The 23,117-nt window shown below is 45.0% G+C and overlaps 1 protein-coding gene across 1 annotated transcript in view; it reads right to left on the reverse strand.

The window, feature by feature from the left end:
* The window catches only part of DYTN (dystrotelin), a 244,913-nt gene that overhangs the window by 64,991 nt on the left and 156,805 nt on the right, over nt 1-23,117 (reverse strand). The window contains exon 9 of the mRNA XM_069221575.1: nt 14,377-14,522. Coding sequence (XP_069077676.1) covers nt 14,377-14,522 — 146 coding nt within the window. The remainder of the gene's footprint in view (nt 1-14,376; nt 14,523-23,117) is intronic.

Genomic DNA, 23,117 nt, shown 5'->3' on the forward strand with positions numbered 1-23,117 from the left:
GTAAATCTGTAATCCTCATTTGAGTCGATCATTGAAAATAATAAGCAATTTAAAGATTATCTTATAATTAGCACAGTTATTGCTCACAAGGGGGAACAAGAAGAATGTAATTCGACCGTTTGTTCTCCTTTACATTGCACTCAGAGCTGGGGCTGCGCTTTTAACAACAGAGCTTGCAGTAACATATACCATGACAGGGTACAGGCTGGGTGGCTCAACTGCTTTGAAAGCACCAAGCGCTGTAAAATTACATGGGTGGCCAGTTTCAAGTCTCTGCATTATCTCAAAAACGTTAAAGTGTGAGTTAATCATCTAAATGAATGTAAGGTAACTTGAGATCATGTTATGCGTTCCAATGCCTTTGGGTCAAAGCTTGTTTTGAATTCGGAGGTCAGAACACTAAAATCATCAAGCACAATCTCGGTTTTTGAATGCATAGCAAATGTGACCACAAAACAAGGTTTACAGCCCTGTTTACGGCAGAGCTCGAAAACGATAAGCACTCCTCTCCAGTGCTTGAGATCAAAAAAAAAAGCAGTCCCTGAACAGATCTTAAAATGGTGACCAGTGTATTTGTACATTACTTAGTTAGAAAAAGGCAGGGCCAAGAGGATGGATTGTCCTTTAGCAAGCAGGGATTTTTAAAGGACACTGAGGGCGGAGTTCAATCCCACAAAGCTTATAACAACAGGTCGCTACGTGACTGCGCAAGTGGACGCTATTGGTGAGGAGAGACTTTCCTGCTGGGGAGGGAACCACATCCCCCAGCATTCCCTGCACCCCTGGGCCTACATCAAGGGGCTTTCGATGCGCACAGCGTGGGACGCTATTGGTGAGGAGAGACTGTCCTGGTGAGGAGGGAACCACTTTCCCCAGCATTCCCTGCACCCCTGGGCCTACATCAAGGGGCTTTGGATGCGCCCAGCGTGGGACACTATTGGTGAGGAGAGACTGTCCTGCTGCGGAGGTAACCACATCCCCCAGCATTCCCTGCACCCCTGGGCCTACATCAAGGAGCTTTGGATACGCGCAGCGCGGGACGCTATTGGTGAGGAGAGACTGTCCTGCTGGGGAGGGAACCACTTCCCCCAGCATTCCCTGCACTCCTGGGCTTACATCAAGGGGCTTTGGATGCACGCAGCGCGGGACGCTATTGGTGAGGAGACACTGTCCTGCTGGGGAGGGAACCACATCCCCCAGCATTCCCTGCACCCCTGGGCCTACATCAAGGGGCTTTGGACAAGCGCAGCGCGGGACGCGCGCGGGATGCTCTCGGGTGCATGCCCAGGCAAAGACCGGGCCAAGACGGGCCCGTCTTCGCCCGTCATCGCCTGTTGAGCCTGGGCTGGGCCTATCCTCAAAGCCCTGGGAAGTTAGCGCCCCTGGTAAGGTAGCTGATGGTTCCTTATTTTTTCTTCCTATTTCAATATTGGACTGATTAGTCATGGGGAAACGGAAGGCAGCGGATATTCCTGTGCCTTCTGGCATTAAGAAACCAAAAAAACGGTCAATTAGTAAAGCGAGTGGCCATCCTGATAATAGCAGTAATCCTCTTGAGGCAATAGACACCTTATTTGAAGAGGTGGAAGCTATGCTGAGAAGCACTTCTATTCCACCTCCTATATGTCATGATACCATCTTATGCAAAAAGATTCCCGATATTTTCAGGAAAAGGCCACAGTTGTCCAATCTGACCATAGAGGCCGAACTTCATACTGCTCCATCAGTTCAGATACCTACACCTCCCTCTATGACGAGTATCCCCCATGTGCTGAGCCCGTCGAGTGCCCTCTAATTGGCGATAAAGCATCTCCACCTTTTTTTAGTGCAGAGGTTTTGGTTTCTTCTGATATTCTATGCTCTAATCGCTATGATGCCCTGACAGAACTCAGAGAATCTCCTGAACGCGATCTGCATTTACCTCATGTAGAACGAAAAGGAGAAAATCCTATATCCCATTTATCCTTGTCTCAGAACAGGCATGCACAATCAAATGGAGTACTTGATCCGGCATCCATGTCTCAGAAGCTGGACGATTTAAAGAACTTGGTACTATTAGTCCTGAATAAACTTGTGGGAGAACAGGCACAGAGGGTAGTGTGTAACTGCCAGCGGTTTAGCGTGGGTGAACTTATCCCTGCTCCAGATGGGGCGCCTAATACTCCATCTGTAATAGAAATCTGTGCTCAAGTGGTCAAGCCTCCCACATGTATGGTTTCAAATGCCAGCCCTGGTAGTATAGTGGCAAATAGTATAGAGAATTGCCCTACTGTGCCAGCATTAATTGGCTAGACACATAATTCAGACCCCAAAAATGGGATTACTTGTGGACCTTGGAAGCGGCATACAACCCAACACATAGATTCTACCAAGGGTTCATGGGGAGATATTGGAGCTCTGGTGCATGTTGGATCATCTAAATCCCCCTCTGGCTCCTTAAGGTCATTTCAAGAGGGCTCATATCGAGTCAGGCGCACCGCCCCACCAATAAGAATGGGGGCTGAGGCCGGAGGAGCAAAGGCGGATTTATTTATATGGTGGGGGTGCCTAGGTTACCTATTGGTCTAAGAGAAATACAGGATTCCCTTATAAATACGGTGATTTATTGGTTACAAATGCAGAGGAATTGTCTTTCTGTCATTCGGGCTGATATTCTCGAGGTGGGAAGACATAGTCAACCACGATCAGAGCATGATTTTATTTCTATTCTCCTTGTAGATAATTTTTTGGTGGACAATCTCATTGATTGTGATTTACACACTCGCTACTTGAGGGCTTCTAGAGGATCTGGTATCAAACTTCAATCCTGTCCACCCCGGGGTAGTGCAAGAAGTTTTCCCATTCTATGTGATGGCACCTCGGGAGGGGTCCAAGATTCTGGCAGAAGCTGTGCTCTAACTATGATAGAGAATCCTCTCCATTCACTATCTGAAATAGAATGACTATCTAATGTTTCTCCCTTAGGGACTCCTATTGCAGTTTCTGGGGCTAGTCGTGAAAAGTGGATTGGTAATTCTGAGAATGTTTTTCATTTTAGTCCTAGGGTCCAGACCTCTTGTTCAGAACTTTCTATTCTGTCCTGGAATTTGGTTGGGATAGGCAAAAAGTTGGGAGACCCTGAGTGGGCTAGTTTCATAAATAAACAGGACATATGTTTATTTCAGGAAACTTGGGCTGAAGAATCGATATTTCTAGATGGGTTTGTGACATATTTTTCTGTGGCCCAACCTGCATCTGGGGGTTTTGGTCGACCTAAAGGGGGTCTTACGATCCTGTTGAATAAGAATTTAAAGTGCGACCATTCAGCACTACGTATTAATTCCCACGACTTACTGGGTGAACAACTCTCATTTCAACCTGATTTCAAAATGAGTATAATCAATGTGTATTCAAGATCTGTTTACCGAGGCACAGAGGGGGTCATTCTAACTCTGGTGGGCGGCGGAGGCCGCCCGCCAGAGTTCCCCCCTCCGAAATACCGCACCGCGGTCAGTAGTCCGCGGAGGGTATTCTAAGTTTTTCCCTGGGCTGGCGGGCGGTCGCCAAAAGACCGCCCGCCAGCCCAGGGAAAAACTCCCTTCCCACGAGGATGCCGGCTCGTAATCGAGCCGGCGGAGTGGGAAGGTGCGACTGGTGCTGTCGCACCCGTCGCGTATTTCACTGTCTGCTAAGCAGACAGTGAAATACTTGTAGGGGCCCTCTTACGGGGGCCCCTGCAGTGCCCATGCCAGTGGCATGGGCACTGCAGGGGCCCCCAGGGGCCCCGCGACCCCCCCTACCGCCATCCGGTTCCCGGCGGGCGGACCGCCAGGAACTGGATGGCGGTAGGGGGGGTCGGAATCCCCTCGGCGGCGCAGCTAGCTGCGCCGCCTTGGAGGATTCCAAAGGGCGGCGGTACACTGGCGGGAGACCGCCAGTGTTGCCGGTCCGACCGCGGCTTTACCGCCGCGGTCGGATTGCCCTTGGGAGCACCGCCGGCCTGTCGGCGGTGCTCCCGCCGACCCTGGCCCCGGCGGTCTTAGACCGCCGGGGTCAGAATGACCCCCAGAGTCTCAAATACTTGCCCAGTTAGCTGAATTTATGGATACCCTGCATCCACTAACTAAACTAATAGTTGCAGGGGATATGAACGGTACTATTGAACCCAATAATCTCAATAGTAATTTGACGACTGAGGAGGATGAACTTTGGGACATCCCTCAATTGAAGGAGACTGTCCAATGTATTGGCTCTTGTGCTGCTTCACAGTTGACTTCCCTTTGTTAAGATTTGGACTTAGAGCATGTAATGGTCATACTAGATCTGATTTGAACACTGCTTCCACTTTCAAGCTAGGGCTTTCCTCCAGTGTTATTGATTCATTTTTGGTGGACATTAGGCTTTGGTCCCTTTCTATAGATTTGAAGGTAGAACTTCGCCATGAGAGCAACCACAACCCTCTACTCCTTACCTTACTTAGTTATGTGTTTAGGAGAATTCAGAATACTTGGATTTCTGAGGTTTTGGGACCCCTTTTGAATCAAAAACAAGCTTGTGTTAGCTGGCCAAAAGTAATGTCAAATCCTTATCTGGTTAAAAAAATGTATTTGTCTTTCTTAAAATTTTTGTCTGGCTATGAGGAGCACGAGGACAGTGACATTCCAATTTTGAGTATCCATGAAGAAATAGTAAGGATTTTGCAGGGTATTTTTTACAGGGAAACCACCATCAGGCACCCCTCTGATAATACTTAAGCTAGGGAATGGTTTAATAAGGATTGCTCCAATGCCAAACTAACCCTAAAATCAGCCATCAAGACTCACTCACAGGGGATTATTAGAACTGCTAGACTCAGGTATAATAAAACCCTGCAATTGGCCAAGAGAGATTGGGAAGATGCTATTTGGCAGAGTCTGTTGGATGCGATTAAACTTCAAGATAATGGGACCTTCTGGAAGCTGCTGGCTAATAGATATAGAGGGGGCAATGACACTATCCGTACGCACATCCAGCCCGAAAGATGTGTGGATCATTTCTCTCAGCTTTATGCTTACCTTTATTACAGGATTCCACACCATCGTTTCTGGATGAATTGTGTCAAGGGACTGCTGATTGCAGAACATCTATTGACGGCTCTGTAGATTTTATCATTTTTTCAATGGTGGAAACTACAGCTGCCATTAACTCCTTAAAATCGGCTGAGGCACCAGGCCCTGACAAGGTAACGGGGGATCTGTTCAAATCTGAACCTGCTATTTGGTCCTGGTACATAAATACTTTATTGAATGCTATAGCAGCAGGAGGCCCTATCCCTGAAACTTGGCATGGGGTGGAAATAATTCCCATTCACAAAAAGGGCGACGTGGGTTCGCCCACTAATTATAGACCAATCAGCCTTATTGATAACCTCCAAAGAAAATTTGCAAAGCAGTTACTGGCTAGGCTTTTGGATTAGGTTCATGACAACCAGATATTATCTCCACTCCAGGCTGGCTTTCGTCCAAAAATTAGTACGATGGATCAGGTTTTTAGGTTGACCCTCCTATTCTGGAAATATGTTGTCTTGGCAAAACAAAATTAATATGTTGCCTTTGTGGACCTAAGATCTGCCTTTGATTTGGTCCCCAGAGGGAAGTTATGGGAAGTTTTGTATACAATTGGCATCCCGGAGAATATAGTACACCTAATACAAAGGTTGCATGAGAATACTTATGCCCAGGTAAGATGGGGCAGGGAGAGTTAACTGATCGTATAGATATTCGGCGGGGGTACGACAGGGTTGACTCCTTGCACCTACCCTTTTTACCTTGTTTATCAATGAGGTGGTGCATGTTGTGTCTGCCTGTCAAAACGATGCCCCCTCCTTGAATGATAAAAAAAATCCTATTTTATTATTTGCAGACGACTCCCTTTTGATTTCTAAAACCCCTATGGGTCTTCAGATCCTGGTGGATAGGTTTAGTGCTTTTTGTGTGGACCATGGATTGCAACTTAATGCCAGCAAAACTAAAATAATGATACTAAGCATGGGCCCTGATAGGAGATGCTCTGTTACATTAGATGGGGCTCCCTTAAGTAAGGTACATTCAATAGACTATGTGGGAGTAAGAGTTACAAATAATATGGAGTGGGAGGACTAGATTGGTAAGAGCATTGCACTCCTCCAGCATAGGTCAGGTGCCATCCTGCGCTTTTACAATACCACCACTGTGAAAGCTGTTTCTCCGGCTATTAAGACCTATTTGGCAAAGGCCCAGGGTGCGGCGACCTATGGTGCTGAGGTCTGGGGACCATCTAATGTTAGCAAATTGTCTGCAGGTGAAAATACTTTTGTAAGGTCTCTTCTTGCATGCCCTCGCAGTACACCATCCATTCCGGTTTTCCTGGACTTTGGGTTTTCCTGCATCTCTGATGTGATAGCTTTAGGACCTTTACTCTTTTGTGTACGCATTTGGATTACTCCTGAGCTTGCTGTTTACAAGGAATCCCTGCTAGACATCTTAGGCAGACCCAATGCAATTTCTATTCCTTGGCTCAAGTATGTTTCGAAGTTGTTTTATACTTTGGGACTTAGGGACTTCTGGAAGTATCCCCACAAATTGGGGAGGGCTCAGAAGCAACACTTGAAATCAGTTTACTGGTCCTATGTTAGGAATAACTACCTTTTATGCACTTCACATGGTCGATTGACAACACAATTTCTTGATTTTAAATGGTATCCTCAGTTTGAACCTTATCTGGATTTAATCCCTGATTTACTATGTAAAAGTTTGTATGCCCGTTTTAGATGTGGGTGTTTACCGTTAAAGTCTTTTACCGGTAACTGGCGACTATCACCTTTACTTGACTCATGCCCTAGTTGCAATTGTGCACCCGAATCTGTAGTACATTTCATGTTTATTTGCCCAGCCTATGGTTCGGCTCGGCGGAAATGGATTTGTCCAGTTTGCAGGAACCTGGGCTTAAGACAATGTAAAGTTGCACTTAGGATGTTGATGAGAGATACTTCCCCATTTTTTATTTATGCGGTTAGCAAGTTCCTTGCGGCCGCATGGTATTTACATATTCATTTTTTTTAAATGTATCTTTTAATGACTATTGCTCTTAAATTGTATTTGTTTATTTATTATGTACATACATTTTTCAATTGCTGTGATTTTTTTTCTATGCTTTGATGGTTATATTTGACCAAATAAATCTTGTGTTTGACTGACTGCGCAAGTGCTATCAAGGCTCAAACTAGTTATTTAGACAGGCCTATACAAGGCCTGACTTTGAAGGAAGGGGCTCACTAATAATTACATTTACTTAATGTAGCTTTTGGGCCTTCTCCTCTGTTGGTTCAAGGCTGCTTCACAAAAGGTGCCAGCATTCCTTGTTATTGGCTTTTAGCAGGATGCTTGGTGTCCTGCAGCTTCTGACTGCCATTCACAATGTAAACAAAAGTAACTTATCAGAGGCATCTCTTCACAGCTAATGTTATGTTGTGCAGGACTGAGAGAGAGGCATTCATTCAAACCACTCAAGGTTTCCAAAGTCTGACACTTCTTGGAGTTAGTTTGTACCTGTGTGATATGAGGTGGGTGTACGGGGGAGAGCAGGACAAGGACGAAGGAAAGGAAAAGGGGAGATAAGGAGGAGTGGATCGATAATGAATAGGCAAAGAAGGTGGATCATGAGGAGATGAGGTGGAAACCCAGAAAAAACAGGAGGAGGAAGAGGACTAGGACCAAATGACCAGAATCTGAGGACTAGGATCATGACCATAAGAACAGGACAAGGAGGACCATAAACAATTAAAGGACCTGAAAGACAGGCAGTAGGATAGGAAAAAGATTAATGTGTTGGATGGAACTTGAGGGGGATCAGGGCCAACAGGACAAGGTCGACCATAAGGACTAGGACCATTAGAAGGACAAAGATGAAGAGGAGCCAGGTGAAAAGGACAAGAAAAGAAATGTGAAGAGAATGCAGAGGAGAACCTAAAGAATGAGTAGGACAGGAATCAGGAGCAGGAGCAGGACCAGGAACAGTAGAAGAAGGAAGAGTACTAAGAGCACTAGGACCACATTAAGATCAGGACTGGCTGATTTACATCTGCATTTCTGTAGCACACAACTCAACTGGATCTCTTAGCAATGGATCATGAAGACTAGGACCAATAGGACCATAAACAGGTGAACCTAGACCAGATGGAGCTGAAGGTTTAGAAGCACCCGGATGAGAAATACTGAGAAAAGGAGTAAGCCAATGAATACCAGTGGCAGGAGGAAGAACAGGAAAAGGAGGAAGAGGTGAGGAGAGCAACCACAGGGAACAGGGCAGATAGAACTAGGAACTACCATGAAGAGCAGGAACAAGAGGACCAGGAGTTGAAAGGTATGACCCAGAGGATCAAAACCAAAAAATCAGGGAGAAGGAACTGGAGGATCAGAGGGATGAATATGAGAAGAGGGGGAGGAGGGGGACCCGGAGCACTAGGACAATGAACAATACCAGGACCAGGACGACCAAGGACCTGGAGAGGTAAGGACTATAAAGACCAGAACCAGGAGGATACATATGACTAAGGAGGACTGGGAGGGTGAAGACTAATGAACCTGGGGCACCAGGAAATGAAGGACCATGACTATAATGATCACACACAGGAGGATCTTGAACAGGAGGACCAGAATTGACCGACAACCAGGAGGACTAGAATTGTCACTAGCAGGACCAGAAGGATGGCACAAGGTGGACAAGGAGGATGAAGGGGAGGACCAAGAGCTTGAGGACCATCAGAAGAACCTCCAGAAGAAGGTGCACTTGGAGTTTCTCCAGCAGAACCTCTCTGTGTACCACTAGGTGGACCACAATGACTAGGATCAGAAGGGCAACAACTAAGAGGACAAGATATAGGGCTACAAGTAAAACCAGGAGGAAAAAGATCAGTAAAACTAGGAGGAGAAGGAAGATGGAATGAAGCATAAAGAGGAAGGTCAGGTGAAGTAGGTAGAATTTCAGGAGAAAGGTCAAGAAGAGAAGGATGAGAATCAGGAAGACCAGGGTGAAGACCAGGAGATTAGGAAGCATTCTCGGACCATCACGAAGAACAGGAGCAGCTCAATCAAGACCAACAGGAAGCTCCAGTGGGCCAGGATCACGAGAAACAGGATAAGGAGAGGCAATGTCAGAAAGAGTACCAGAAAGACCAGGAGATAGAGAAGGAGGATCAGGAAGTGTACTGAAGATTAGGGGGAGCCGGTAGAAGAGGACCAGGAGGGGGAACAAGACTGACAAACTTAGGACCAATAGGGGGATCAAGATTACCGGGAGGGTCCACGGGGAGAAACTTGAGGACCAAAACAAGGAGGACTGGGACCAGAAGGAGGAGAAAAACAGAAGCAGGACCAGGAGAATTAAGAAGAGTACCAGAAAGATGAACTTGTGGGTTAGGATGTATAGTAGTAAAAGAAGGATCAAGAGGGGAAGGACCATCAGTACAGTCTGCATTACCAGAAGGTGCATGACCAGGACCACAAGAAAGACAAAAAGGACCAGGAAGACTCAGGAGGTGTAGGAGGACCAAGAACACTAGGAGTATCAGGACTACCAAGCCCAATAAAATAATCAAAATAAGAAACAGAACAAGGAGGAAGAGGGGTAAACGTACCTGAACTAGGGAGACCAGAAAGACCAGGGGAAAGAGGAAGAAGAGAAGGAGAAGGAAAAGGAGGAAGCAGAAGGAAAAAGAAAAGGAAGAGGAAAAGGTAAAGGATGAAGGAGAAGGAGAAGAAGGGCCAGGAAGATAAGAAGGACATGGGGAACAGAAAGGTCAGCAGGAAGACTAGGAGAAAGAGGAAGAGGAAGAAGAGAAGGAGAATGGGACAGAAAATGATGAACGAGAAGGAGAAGGAAAACGATAAATGAGAAGGGGACGGAGGGGAAAGAGAAGGAGAAGAAGGACCGGAAAGATAAGAATGACATGGGGAAGTGCAAGGTTAGCAGGAAGACCAGCAGCAACACTAAATGTATTTGGACACACCTTTTGTTAACCTTTTCACTGCTAAGGTTTCTCTGCATTCCAATGCATATTATGACATATTTCTGCATTATAAAGATAGTGAAAGGTATACAAAGGCCATGCATCTTCTAAGTGGTTCTTACTAGGTGACTGTAAAATTGTGCTTTCAATGACACTTTCTGTGCCTACCTTTGCGACTTAGGATAACAGGCAATTAGGGCTCAATTCCAAAAGGTAGCTGTAAAACAGCTACGAGATCCAAGTAATGCAGCAGTGCAATTTACCTCCTCTCAACTTGATGGGCTAGTGAGGAAAAATAACAATATATCCCTCTTTTAAGGCACTGTAATTGGAATGAGTACACTTCAAATCCTTTAATGAGAATCCATTGGAGCCCAAGTCTGATGCCAAAAACCATAGTAGTCCATGCTCCTCCAGCATAAATTGCTGCAGTTAAAAAAGCTTGCAACTGGTTCTCAGGATCAAGCTGGCTGTCTGACAGGTGTGAGGTAATTATGTACTAGCACTTTCCTCTCTGCAATCCTCTTCACATGCTTCACCATGGATTCCAAAACATTTACTTTACAAAAAGTCAAAATCTTCAAAGCTGGCCTGTTGCCTAAATGTTTTGGCTAGGAATAATTAAATAGGACAATGTAGTTGCTTTTTAGAAACGCAACCATAGTTAATAAAAATGGCTGTGAGCATTTGTATTGTGCCACTACCAGTAAAAATCTTGGACTGGCACAAGATGAATTGGCACAAGCATTTTCCATTTTTCAAGAATGACATTTTTGGACTGGCGTAAGACAAACCAAAGCAAAAGCATTTCCAAATACTGTTTTCATTATTCAAGAATTACATACAGAAGTTTGAAGATGAACAGTTACTGTTGTAGTGCTGACCATAAACAATGCCAAGTATTGTCCCAGAGAAGTTATTCCATGCCTGCTGATCAGTCCTTGGACTGGAGCATGGTTGCAAAACTGAAATTTAAAGAAATTGGAAGAAGGGCACCACCATGAGTGAAGCCTTTAGCTTATTTTGAATCACCATAGAAAATTCACTGATAGGATTGACAAATTGATGGTTCTTTCTCAATTCTGTGGGTGGTGATGCACAACTTTTGTCTGTTTAATCTGCTTAATTCTGATAACAACTAATCTAAGTAGTTATGTGACCCCCAGTGCTCAGTGTTCACCTTCTTAGGGAGACAAGTGGTGGGCAGCTACATGAGAACAACAATTATAGTTCGGTGATGCCTTTTGGTGTTTGGGGCTGAAAGCACACTGAACCTCCTTCATGATAGTGATTGGGGATTGAAAATATTGAAATTCCCAATAAGTGTGAGTCACAGCCTCACACTAATTAAATCCATACCCTTTATATACCCCACCTGTTGCTACTACTGAGTGCATGGTTTAGTGAAGCTCTCTCATAGGCCCTGTTGATGTCAACCACATCCCAGGTGGAGCATCGGGAACACTATCAAAGTTGACTATCTACAGAGAGTAAAACTCTTACCACAGTTACCATGGGTGAACCTGTGGAGGGATCATTAACAGAGGAGAGGCCAGAGTGATGGCACAAGCCTGACCTCAGCTTCTTCAAAGATTGGACCCAGGCACAGGGCCAAGCCCTGCCTCCATGCGTCAGCCAGCAAAATGGTCTATGGAGGCTGGATGCTTGGGTTAGGACAAGGTGTGCGTAGGTTCCACCAGCAGCAATGCAACCAACACCCAAGGGCCAGTGCATACATGGCCCAGGGCTTCTCAGCAGCAAGCTTGATAGAGTGGTTTTCACACATAGGAGTGCAGAAGGTGATCACCAGGTGCCCACGAGGGGCCTGATGCAACAGACAGGCGTCCCAAGATGGAACTCACGTTCAGCAGGCATGATCACAGGGAATAGAATCACAGTGTATTTGCGGGCTAGGATCCAAGAGGTCCTGTCAGCTAGGACTTTCAGGTTTTGAGTGATAAGGGTTTTCTACACCAATGCCTCACCCATATAGGGTTACCCAACCAACAACATGGCTCAGGTATATAGTCTAGGCAGGAGACACTCTGAGTTGCAGTGGGTGGCCTACAGAGAGATGGATGGAGTTGGCTCAGCTAATGCTAATTTGTGTCTCCTCTTAAGGACTGTTAGCTCCCCAATTCATGGGAGCTTAACAGGGCCTAACACTCCTTAGCTAATTTAGCCTATCTGCTCCTTGGAGCGATGGAGTGGGTGGCAGTCGCAAAAAAGGCCCAGTAAGAGGTCTCCTGTGCAGACCTACAAGCACGAGCTAGAGTCATCTTTCCTACCCAGAACAGGATGGAGCCAGGCAGGTGAAGAGTTTTGTGCTCCTCCAGTACGACCAGCTCCAAGATGCCCCAGTGATAGGTCAGTGAAGCACACATGGATGCCTGTGATCTGGTCTCTCCAGGCACTGACCAGAGCCACCTTACCTATGAAGAACCTGTCACCCACTTGTCAGGTGGGTTTCACCCACATGTCCAATTGTCAGCTTCAAAATCATGTTTTCGCTACAATGTCACCATTGATAGTCAATTCTCAAGGTAGATCTGGTCAATGGAGCATGGGTGTGCTAACTCTGAGTTAGGGCCGCAAACCACATGGTTGTTTTGTACACAAAATCTCACAAGGTGAGCTGTATTAATTAATTCTGCACACTCTAAGGACCTCAGTTACGAGGCCTGTGGAGCAGGATGGTGCAGCAAGTGCCTTGCTGCGCTGTCCATAGCCACCGCTAAAGGGCAGAAATGCACCATATCTACAAGATATGGCGCATTTCTGTCCTCTCCCCCTGTGCTGCAGCACAAATTTATGCCTAGCACCAATGCAGGGACCCATGCACCATGGTGCAAGGATGCCTGCATTGCCGGGATTATTGTTTTTGTGCAGGAAGGGAAACCTTCCTGCTCAGAAACAATCACAAGAGGTGTTTCCTCTTTCTATGTGTGCTGCAGAATGCAGCACACATAGAAAGAGGAAAAAACAATGAGAAGTAAAGATGTTTCACCCTATTAAGTCATTCTTAGGCCACCCCTGAGGTGGCGTAGGAATCTGATGCATTCCCAGATTTACAAGTCTGGGAACACTCCAAGCAACACCCATGGAATGCCATTTCACGCAGCGTTATGCGTGAAAGGGGTCCATATTTACAAGGCCATGAAAAGCCACGCGAGTTGGCTTTGTATTGGCTTGTGAATAGGAGCTTGCACACTGCGCCAGCGGAGCGTCCATAAAAAATAGCACACTGTGCTACTAGGGCCTCGTAAACACGCCCAGTGGTTCTTAGTTACACGTCAGGCCATTTACCTTTTGGAAACCTCACCTTTTTCATATGACTTAAAACATTGCTGGGACCCAACACAGAGTAGGCATCACAAAAACTGCCAGCATGCAGACCTGCAAAAAGGGGATGCTGGGGAGACCAGTGAGAGATATTCAGAATTCCTCTTGCACCCGTATACGTGCACGGCAATTCATGTTGCTGCTCTGCATGCTATCTAGGCGGAGGAATGTGAAAACACAATACAGGATCATAGTGAAAGAACTATTTTGCAGAAGGCTAAGACATGAGGAAGGAAGGGCTATAATTTGTAGCTCAATATCCTAAGCTCTATCTTCTAAAAATGCCACAACAAATACCTTACCTGTAGGTACACTAACATACCACTACAACACAGCATAACAAACAAAGAAAAAGCAAAATAGGACTCACTGTAACAAATATGACAATAAACAAGACAGACTATCAATTGCAAATGGCGTTTAGGATTGTGTAGTTTATGCTGAGGCTCCCAACCTAGATTGCTGTTCTGCTTCTTTCTTCACTCATGATGTGTATTTGGCAGCATTAGGCAACATCACTTATTTACAGAAGGTGCATGACTACTACTCTTGTCACCAGCTTCCATTCTTGCCCAGTTGGAATCGTCTTACTCACTGGACAGTATGTGTGCTTTGCCCGTGTTGTCATATCAATTACCAGGCTTTTTCTGAGTACCCCCTTTTTTGGTGTACAGCACACAGCATACTATTTCCTTTCTACCTGGTTGGAGCTCTGTTGTTGCCAATGTTTTAGCCTCCACCTCCAAACTTGTCCGTCTATAACACACATAATTCAAGTAGATCCCTGCCTTTCTCACCTGTCTCTTTCCCCTTTCCTGCTCCCTTTGTGCACCTATCTCTCACACGTACTCCTCTATAACACTCCTAGGCGCTCCACCCCAAAGGAGATACTTGTAGCTCATGCAAGACACCAAAATGCTTCTCACACAGGATTACTCCAAATACAACACTCTGCCATCCAGGCGCTGCCCCACAACTTAGCGTTCTACTTGTCTAAAAAAAAAAGTTCGGCACACACAAACATAGCTTACACTTCTTGAAGAACTGTAGCATGGTCCCTATTTTCTTGAAATGATAGTTTCTTCCTCATCTCTTCTTCCTTCCCGTGACAGCGTCCTCTGAGGAGGTTGTATTTCACTGTGCGGAGAAACAGTTTTGTACGCTCCTTTGCTGACACCTGCTGGATATATATGGCACAAAAACACAGAAGAAAAGAATGGATGTTATGAGGTTTTTTATTTGTTCTACAGGTTTAGTTACCATTTTAAGGGCGTTATTTAGAGTTGGGTAGTAAACGAAAATGTGTGGAAGTGTTAGCTGCATAGGAAAACTAACTCATGGAATGTCCTTTCCCGTTGGAATAAGTTGATCGAAGCCATTCCTACACTGGATTGTCGTTTCGATTCAGCGCTTCATCAACAATTTTCAGGATTTTCCATGATCAATGGCTCACTTCTAAAAAGTAATGCCTAGACATGAAGAGGAGTAAGAAATAGCGCATCACTGAGAATACGCATCGTCAATCTACTTTTCTATGCCTTGTATTTTTGGTGTAACCTTAGAGTTTGATGCGCTTAGTTTTTGGATAGAAAATCCAAGACATCTTTTATAAAAGCAAACCAAGGGGCATATTTAGGAGCCCTTAGCGCCACCATAACGCCATTTCTTTTAGGCTAAGGCGGTGCTAAAGTGGCATTTTCCCTGCGCCATATTTACAAAGTGGCACAATGCATGCATTGCACCACTTTGTAAACCCTTGCACCACATTATGCCTGCGCCAGGCATAAAGTATGCAAGGGGGGGGGGGTACTACCGTTAGGGGGGGAGCCGAAAAATGGTGCAAGGAAATATAAGGAGTAGCGACAAATTTTGGCACTACTGCAGACTACATCAATAGCGTAGAAAATAATGATGCTATTACCCCCTACCTGTATTTTAAATACGGCGCACACAAGGTGGCGGTAGGGGTACGCTAGGAAAGTGGTGCTGTACTGGGTGCTGCGCCACTTTCCTTAAATCTGCCCCCAAATTTCAACATCGGAGCAAGAGGGTTGATATTTCTTTCATGATGTATTTATGAATTTGGGTGCTGAGTCTATCAGTATAGTAATGTTTTCAGCTCACTAAATTCCAGGTCTAAAACAGGTGTGCCCAAGAGTGTGAAATCCAAGACAGATTTGTAAATGACTTACTTTTACATTTTTATGTAAATATATCTTATGTGGCATCCTGAAATCTGCTATGGATCCAACCCTCCTGAACGAATGCTGGCAACACTTACTCTAAAACGACTGAATTGTGCGTTGCTCTTTGCTCAACGAGACCCCCACCCCGCTCCACCACCACCACTAGTGCAAAATTTACCTACTCCAGTGGCAGCACTGATGTTTTATAGATTGACTCTAACTTTCAGATGTGGGGGGCCTACTTAGTTGTCTAAGTATAAAATGTAAAATCGCTTCTTTGGCAAATGATCCTAGTATCTCAATCCTGGTTGTCATCCTAGCCTCCATTCCATAAGTCACAGTAAGAAACACACACAGAAAGCAGTACACTCTGTAAAGGCCTTACATCCCTTGATGAAGCAGGATAAAGATAACTGATGGACAGCCTTGACAGTCTGGAAAAAGCAGATACAACCACTCACCTAGGGTGCACGTGGGCCTACACTTTAACTGTGTACCTTGACCTCTTGCCCTAGTAGCTCACACACACCAGTGAAGTAGAAAACACCTTTTAAATGGCTCCTCCCTCCCTGAAAGTATAGCATCCTCCAGATGTGTCCTATAGGAGGTGAGGTGCAAACCCTATTGTGTGATTAGGTGTGATTTTTAAAGCTCCCATCCGTCCTCCGTCTCCCATTCCTATTCGTGCTCTTGGAGGGCGCTATGTCTGAGATCTCTGTCAGAGAAATGCAAACAGTATGGCAATGACTGTGATCCAAAATCTAAGGGCAAATCTCATTCCTTTTCTGAAAAACCAATGTTCGCATCGAGTGCCCTAAACAGCCCTTGCTGGAAAGTGACGACAGAAGCATGTGAAGAGGGAAAGTGCAATACTTTTAACACAAATCGACATATTGCAAACATCAAAACAGTATTCCCACCTCTTTTTGAGCGCAGGGGTAGAAGAGGGAAAGTTAGGCCTCCAGGAATTTCAGGCAGGTGGCATGGTCCACATGCAGACGGTTGGGGATTGGTGAGTTTAGTTAGAGGGCAGGGCCACGGTAAGAGTTAAGGACCTGTTGGGTGTGCAGGGTGGCCTCTTTGACAGAAGTCTTTGCACACCAGTGAGGTGTGGGGAGGTTTCTGAGAGGCAGACCTAGAGGCTAGGGAGGGTCGGCAGGAGTTGGTAGCGACAAACTGATGAGATCAAAAGTTTGTAGAAAGGAGTTGAGGCTTTGAGAGTGCGCCAAGGCCTGGAGCGAAAATCACAAATGCCTGGGGTCCCCTACAAGGCATGAGTAGGACACACATGGCTATGGAGAAAGGCATCAGGTCGGGTGGCAGCAGTACTGGTCTGCTGTCCATAATGTTGTCCATCCATTAGCCAGGCAGTGTCTTTCCATGTCATCTCTTTTTCTATATTATGAACATGATGATTCTCCCCACACCTGAACACCCTTCACACTGGCATACTGGTTAACACCTGTAGGTTCAGGGACCAGATGTCCTCTAAGGGGTAAGGAGTCTCAGTAGTGAGACTCCACCGCAATCACCCTCCACCAGGCTCTTTGCCCCACCCTCCAACCAGCTTCCTAGAGACTCTAGGTGGTGGCCATACCTCCATTGCACCACAGCATCTGGTACCTACAATGGTTCTACAGGGCATTTTTACTAACATTTCCCACATCACATTTCAGTAAATGAAGTTGCTGCACTGATTGAAAGTAAGAGAGTAGAACAGCTCAGTATTTTCAAAGATATGGCACACTTCTGCTCTCTTCAGTGCTAGTGCACTTTTAGCTCCCCAGCGCCAATGCAGGCACACTTGCTTCATGGCTCAAAGGTACATGCTTTGTGGCCAGCATAGTTTTTCTGCATGAAGGCGTACCATCCTGCACAAAAATTATCCTTTGAGGCTATTTCATCTATGTATGTGTACTGCAGATTGCAGCCCCCATCCAAGGGGGGAATATTGAGGAGAAATAACAATATTAGCTTTAGGTAGGCATGCCATTTTGGCACAAACCCATGTTTACAAGACGTAGATGGAGGCATGGGAATGCTCATGCATCACCCATGTAACACAAGGTAACACAAGACAGCACTATACACTGCATTGCACTGTTTTTGTTTTACAAAGCCACACAGATCACAATTTGTATACTTTATCAGTCCCAAAATGGATTTTGCATCAGAGGTGCACCAAATTAGTGAAGCAACCCTGGTGCAAAATCTTAGTAAATCTAGGGCTAAGTACTTAATGCAATCTGCAAGCATTACAGTTGCATCTATAAGTCACATTTATAGTCCACTTAAGGGATTATTTGGGTTTGGTGGGCATGACAGTGCAAGGGTATTGCAAGAAATTGAGTAACTAGTTGAGGGGGCTGAAATCCCATTGAAGCAGGAACCACAACTCTTGTCAGGGTAAAATTACAAGCAAACCCTAAATTAACCTGTGCTCAACCCTTCGGCACCTTGGCACAAAGTAGTCAGACTTAACTCAGTGGAAATGTGCAAATGTGTAAAATATTTGTGCAACTCCTTCAACAGTAACACAATGAAAACATACCACAAGGATCCCACGCCAGATTAGAAAGAAATAGTAATTTTGTAGAAAAAAAATGACCAAAGTGACAAAAGTCCAATCAGTAGAACCGTAGATATGCAGGTTTATATGCAGGTTTGAAAATGTCAGTGAAAATACTGCCAAAAAGCACAAAGAGCCAATTGTGGATCTCTGGTCACGCCAGACTGTAGAGGTTCCACCAGTGGGTGGTTTCTTTGCACAGTCAGAGTCCCCCTGCTTATGTCTTTACTGGGAGCACTCATAGCAGCAGGGTTGGAAATGGGATGCCCTGGGCCACTACCCACACAAAACCACCACCCTCGTTCACAGAACCCTTCCCGCTACCTTACTCTGGGACTTGTCTGGTTCATGTTTAATCTCCCCTCAAAATGCTGGTTGGAACCTGAACCATCCTTCTTGGGGTCACTCCCAGGAACCCTCTTGGACATTCTGGGTCTAACCCAGAAGTCATCTCCTCAGCAAGCTTTCTGGGGTCAGTCATCTGGCAGTCCACTAGGTGCTGACTCAGATCTGTAAAACAAATATTGAGTATTTGATCCCTAAGAACCAAGTTCTAGAGCCCATTGTAGTATTGCCCTTGCTTCCCTTCACCCAGCCATTGAATGCCTTGTTAGAGTAGTCCAAGAATTCCACCTAAGGCTGATTTGGAAGTTTGTGGCTGCCCCTGAACCTCTAGTGGAACTTCTCAGGGATCACTTCAAATTTAGCAAGACAAATGGCTTTCATGGAGGTGTACCTAGTTTGGCCCTCTACTTCTAGGGTCAGATTTGTGTCCCTCCCCGCTCAAAGCATATGCTTCCACAGTCCACGTACCCCCATGAATAATGATAGCAATCCAATGACGGTAAAATTCTGATTTAATATCAAAGTTCCAATCCATTGAAATTCAAATTTTCAAAGGTCCAACAGCAGCCAACACGTGTTTTGTCATATGAGAATAATAATTCTTCTCAAAGACTTCATCAGGGCTTCATATATATTGTAGAAATTCCAAAGAGTGACCAAATAATATCAATCAAGTAATAAATGTCTCCGTGTTAAAATAGCAGAAACACTATCATCCTACTGCGATAGCACATGGTCTTAGTTAACTCCAACTCTATACCACGGAGTAACGCATTGAACAATCTATCCGTTGCGCGCCTCAGCGTGTGCAAATATCGAAACCGGCGCCCTGTGTTCAACCCTCAAATAGCTTGGCACAGAGCAGTGAGGTTTAACTCTGAGGCAATGTGTAAAATTTTTGTGCAATGTTTCAAACAGGCACACAGTGAAAAACACACCACAAAAGAATCCCACACCAGAATAGAAAAATAATATATTTTTTATAAATGAAGAAGATTAAAACAACAAAAATCCAATCAGTGAAACCGGATATATGTGAATTTAAAGATTTTCATGAAAATAGCACCAAAACGCACAAAGTGCCAACTGTGGCTATCATGTCATGCTGGACAGGGACAAAGTCACAAGCTGGCAATAGGGACCCAGGTACACCCGCTAAACAGAGTAACTTAGATCCTGGTTGCAGAGTGCTGTGAGGTCCAAGGAGCTGTGTCGTCTTAAAGCATCCTGTCGATGAGGGCTTGTGATGCAAATTCCATTGTAGGGGATGCCTCGTGTAGTTGAGGGGATGCACCAGTCCCAAGGAGCTGTGAGGCTGATGCGAGAACCTGCATCATCGTAGAGGTTGTCAATAATGAGAGATTTGTGATGCAAGGACCAGCATAAGGAAAGCTTTGCACAGACTGGGGTTCTGGTGCAGGCTGCGAGGTTGATGCGAAGTCCTTTGTGTTTGGAGAATCCCAGTAATAGAGGTGATGTATTAGTTCTGCTCGGATTTGCGCCACACAGCAGAAGAGATAAGTTGAGTCTGCTAAGTCCACAGGTGGGCTGGTAGAGCACCCTCAGGCCCACTTCTAACGGTCCAGGTCTGGGTTGTCACCACTTGGCAGGGTAGGACTTACAGATGGCAGAGTCAAGGTGCTAGGTTCAAGGTTGTTGGAGTCTTCTGTCCCTGAGGTTCTTATCAGGAGGCCAGCCAACTAGCCCTTGGAGTCATTTTATGGTCTTGTATTCAACAAATGCAGGTCCAGTCCTTCTTACCCAGACAAGAGGGCAGTAGGCAGTAGGTCAGCACAGCTGATCAGCAGTTCCTTCGGATAAGCAGTCCAGAGGAATAGCAGTCTTTCAGCAGCACAGCAGTCCTTCTTCCTGGCAGAGTATCCCAGGTCCAGAAGTATACTGACAAGTTGGTGCCTGAGGTCCAACATTTATTCCCAGATCTGCCTTTGAAGTGGGAGAAGCTTCTTCAGGTTTCCCTTTGAAGTCCCCAGGCATCCTACCTTCCCTGTCCTGGCTCCAAGCTAACTACAGGGGCAGGTACAGGCCACAGACACTAAATGGCTAAGGCAGGAAAATTTCAACTTTCTAAAAGTGGCATTTTCAAAATGCTGTGATGAATGCCATGGATTTTGTAATTTAAAATCCAGCTTTACCGTAAGACAGGATTCTTCACTACAATTCCAAAGACACCAAACTGGAACTGTGTACCTGCTCCCATTTGGAAATGACAGCTTACTAAATGTAATATTGTAAATCCAATTTTAGCCTATGGTAGGCCTTGCAGTAGTAGAAATGGATTTAAGAGCTGTTCAATACCAGGCATTGTAAAACTTAAAAGTACATGTCCAACTTTTTAAATACACTGCACCCTGCCCTGTGAGGAGTTTAAGGCCTAGCCTAGGTATGATGTATGTGTATTAAAAAGGAAGGTTTGGGCTTGGCAAGACATTTATTTTGCCAGGTCGAAATGGCAGGTTCAAATGGTATTGTCTAGAGGGAGAGCTGTGATCAGTAAGTGAATAGAGAGGAACACACCTTGGTGTGAGTGTGACTACGGCGGCTCTTGGGGCCTTCCTCCATGGGGTTTAGATGACCACTACTTTGGGTGACAGGTGAAACTGAAAGCAATGCTAGCAAGTATTTGTTTAGCATCATTTGTTTATGCAAGTAGTGTATACTTATATAGGATCCCATATGAGTCCTGATGAATGGCTTGGGCTCTAAGAAGCCATCTTGGCAGAAACATGTTGACACTTTAGTGGTGTTGGGGTAGTTGTTCCCTCATATTCCATGCCCAGTTTCTAATAGTAAGTGGTACTCTGCTGAGTAAAAGCCATACTGTGTCACCACATTGTTTTTTAAATGCATTTTTATCGCTCCTTAGTTACCAAAAGTGCCTCCCTTACCTCAGTCTGTAGGCCGCCTCTCCATTATACCATGGTGGCATGACACCAGGTAGGTATGTGAGGGCATCCGGTCAGACTTTACCTGTGTGTCAAGGGATGACTAGATGGACAGAAATAGAAAAGTTGTTAAACCTAGCTAATGTTGGGTGGATAGATTAAAACTGCGCCCATGCTGCAATGGCAGTCCTGAAACATGTTAGAATGGGCTACTTAAATGGGTGGCACAATCAGTGCTGCAGGCCCACTAGTAGCATTTAATTTAAAGGTCCTGGGGACATGTAGTACCACTTTACTAGGGATGTGTAAGTAAATTAAATATGCCAATTGAGAGTAAGCCAATTCTACCATATTTAAAGGAGAGTCCAAAAGCACTTTAGCACCGGTTAGCATTGGCAAGGTGCACAGGGTCTTAAGGCCAGCAAATTCAAATTCAGCAAAAAGTCAAAGGTAAGGACAAAATCTTACTTTTGGGGAAGACTGTCCAGCATATTTAGCGATCCCTGCCTGGGAGACAGGCATCTCTGTACCTCCATAGGAGCTGTCTCCACAGCGGCACTGCTAAACCACTGAAGATTTGCCAAGCACTTGCCATATTTTATGCACCTTCTCAGCAAAGTATTTTTGTTTTTTCAAGATCCAAGTCCCAGTGTCAGAAACAGTTATTGAAAAACAACTGACCCTGACAAGCTGGGACTTTTTTCGCAGTTTGTGGTGTTCATTTATTTGCTTTCCTCTGCCATACACTTTGGTGGTCGTGAAAAAAAAATAATGTCAGCCCTAAATAACTCAGGCATTTTGAAGTACTTTGGCAGCGCAATGTCCAAATAACATGCTTTAAATAGCATGTGGCAAATAACCCCTCGTGCTGCCAAGATGCCCTGGCAGTAAATACCTAGCATTCTTTTTCAAACTACCAAATTGTCAATTGTGCAACACATATCTAGCTTAATTTTTAAAACTACAAAGATCGGACAAGCAGAAGTACTGTTTCTCAAAAAAATGAAATACAACTTCCTTTTAAGATTGTCATCTAGAGAAAGAAATAACAGAAAATAGTACAAAAAGTGAGACTTTTGAAGCTATTTCCACTCCTTCTTTTCACTCTATCAGCGCAAGTGCTTAATTTATGCCGATGTATGCCAGCCCCTGAAGTTATTTCTTAACACCAGTACATATTTAACAACCCACTGGATGGTGGTGATGTTTGCAGACATTTAAACAACAGTGAACAGATTAACCCCTGCAGGGCCTCCCTCCCCTCTGCCCTTCCCCTCCAATACCCCACCATGCTGAACTCTTTTTTGGCTATTTGAGGTGGTTTCCGTTTAGGGTTCCATCCTTTTCTTTACATAACGTGTGTTGGAAAGTGATTTATTAGTAAGGGCAGGTAAGTACCTACACTTAGTAATAACACCACATTCACAAATAAGGTACAGTTAAGGTCTCAATAAATTAACCCTTGCTCAACCCTTGCTAGCTTGGCCCAAGAGCAGTGAGGCTTAACTTAGGAGACAGGTGTGCAAAGCATTCAATGTCAACAAAACAATAAATAAGTAAAGCACAACACACCAATTTATATTAAAAAAATAGGAAATATTTATATCTTTAAAATGAGACCCAAACAAAAAAAAATCCAATGTAAGGAACCAGTCCTTTGTCGTGAAGGGGTTCAGCAGGGCAGTCTTTCTTCTTGTGATTTCTTCCAGCAGGGATTTGAGTTGCTGGGCACTCTTCCACATTTATCCAGGTTTCTGGGCTGGCAAGCA

Source organism: Pleurodeles waltl, chromosome 3_1 (assembly GCF_031143425.1).
Source record: "Pleurodeles waltl isolate 20211129_DDA chromosome 3_1, aPleWal1.hap1.20221129, whole genome shotgun sequence".
Lineage (NCBI taxonomy): Eukaryota > Metazoa > Chordata > Amphibia > Caudata > Salamandridae > Pleurodeles > Pleurodeles waltl.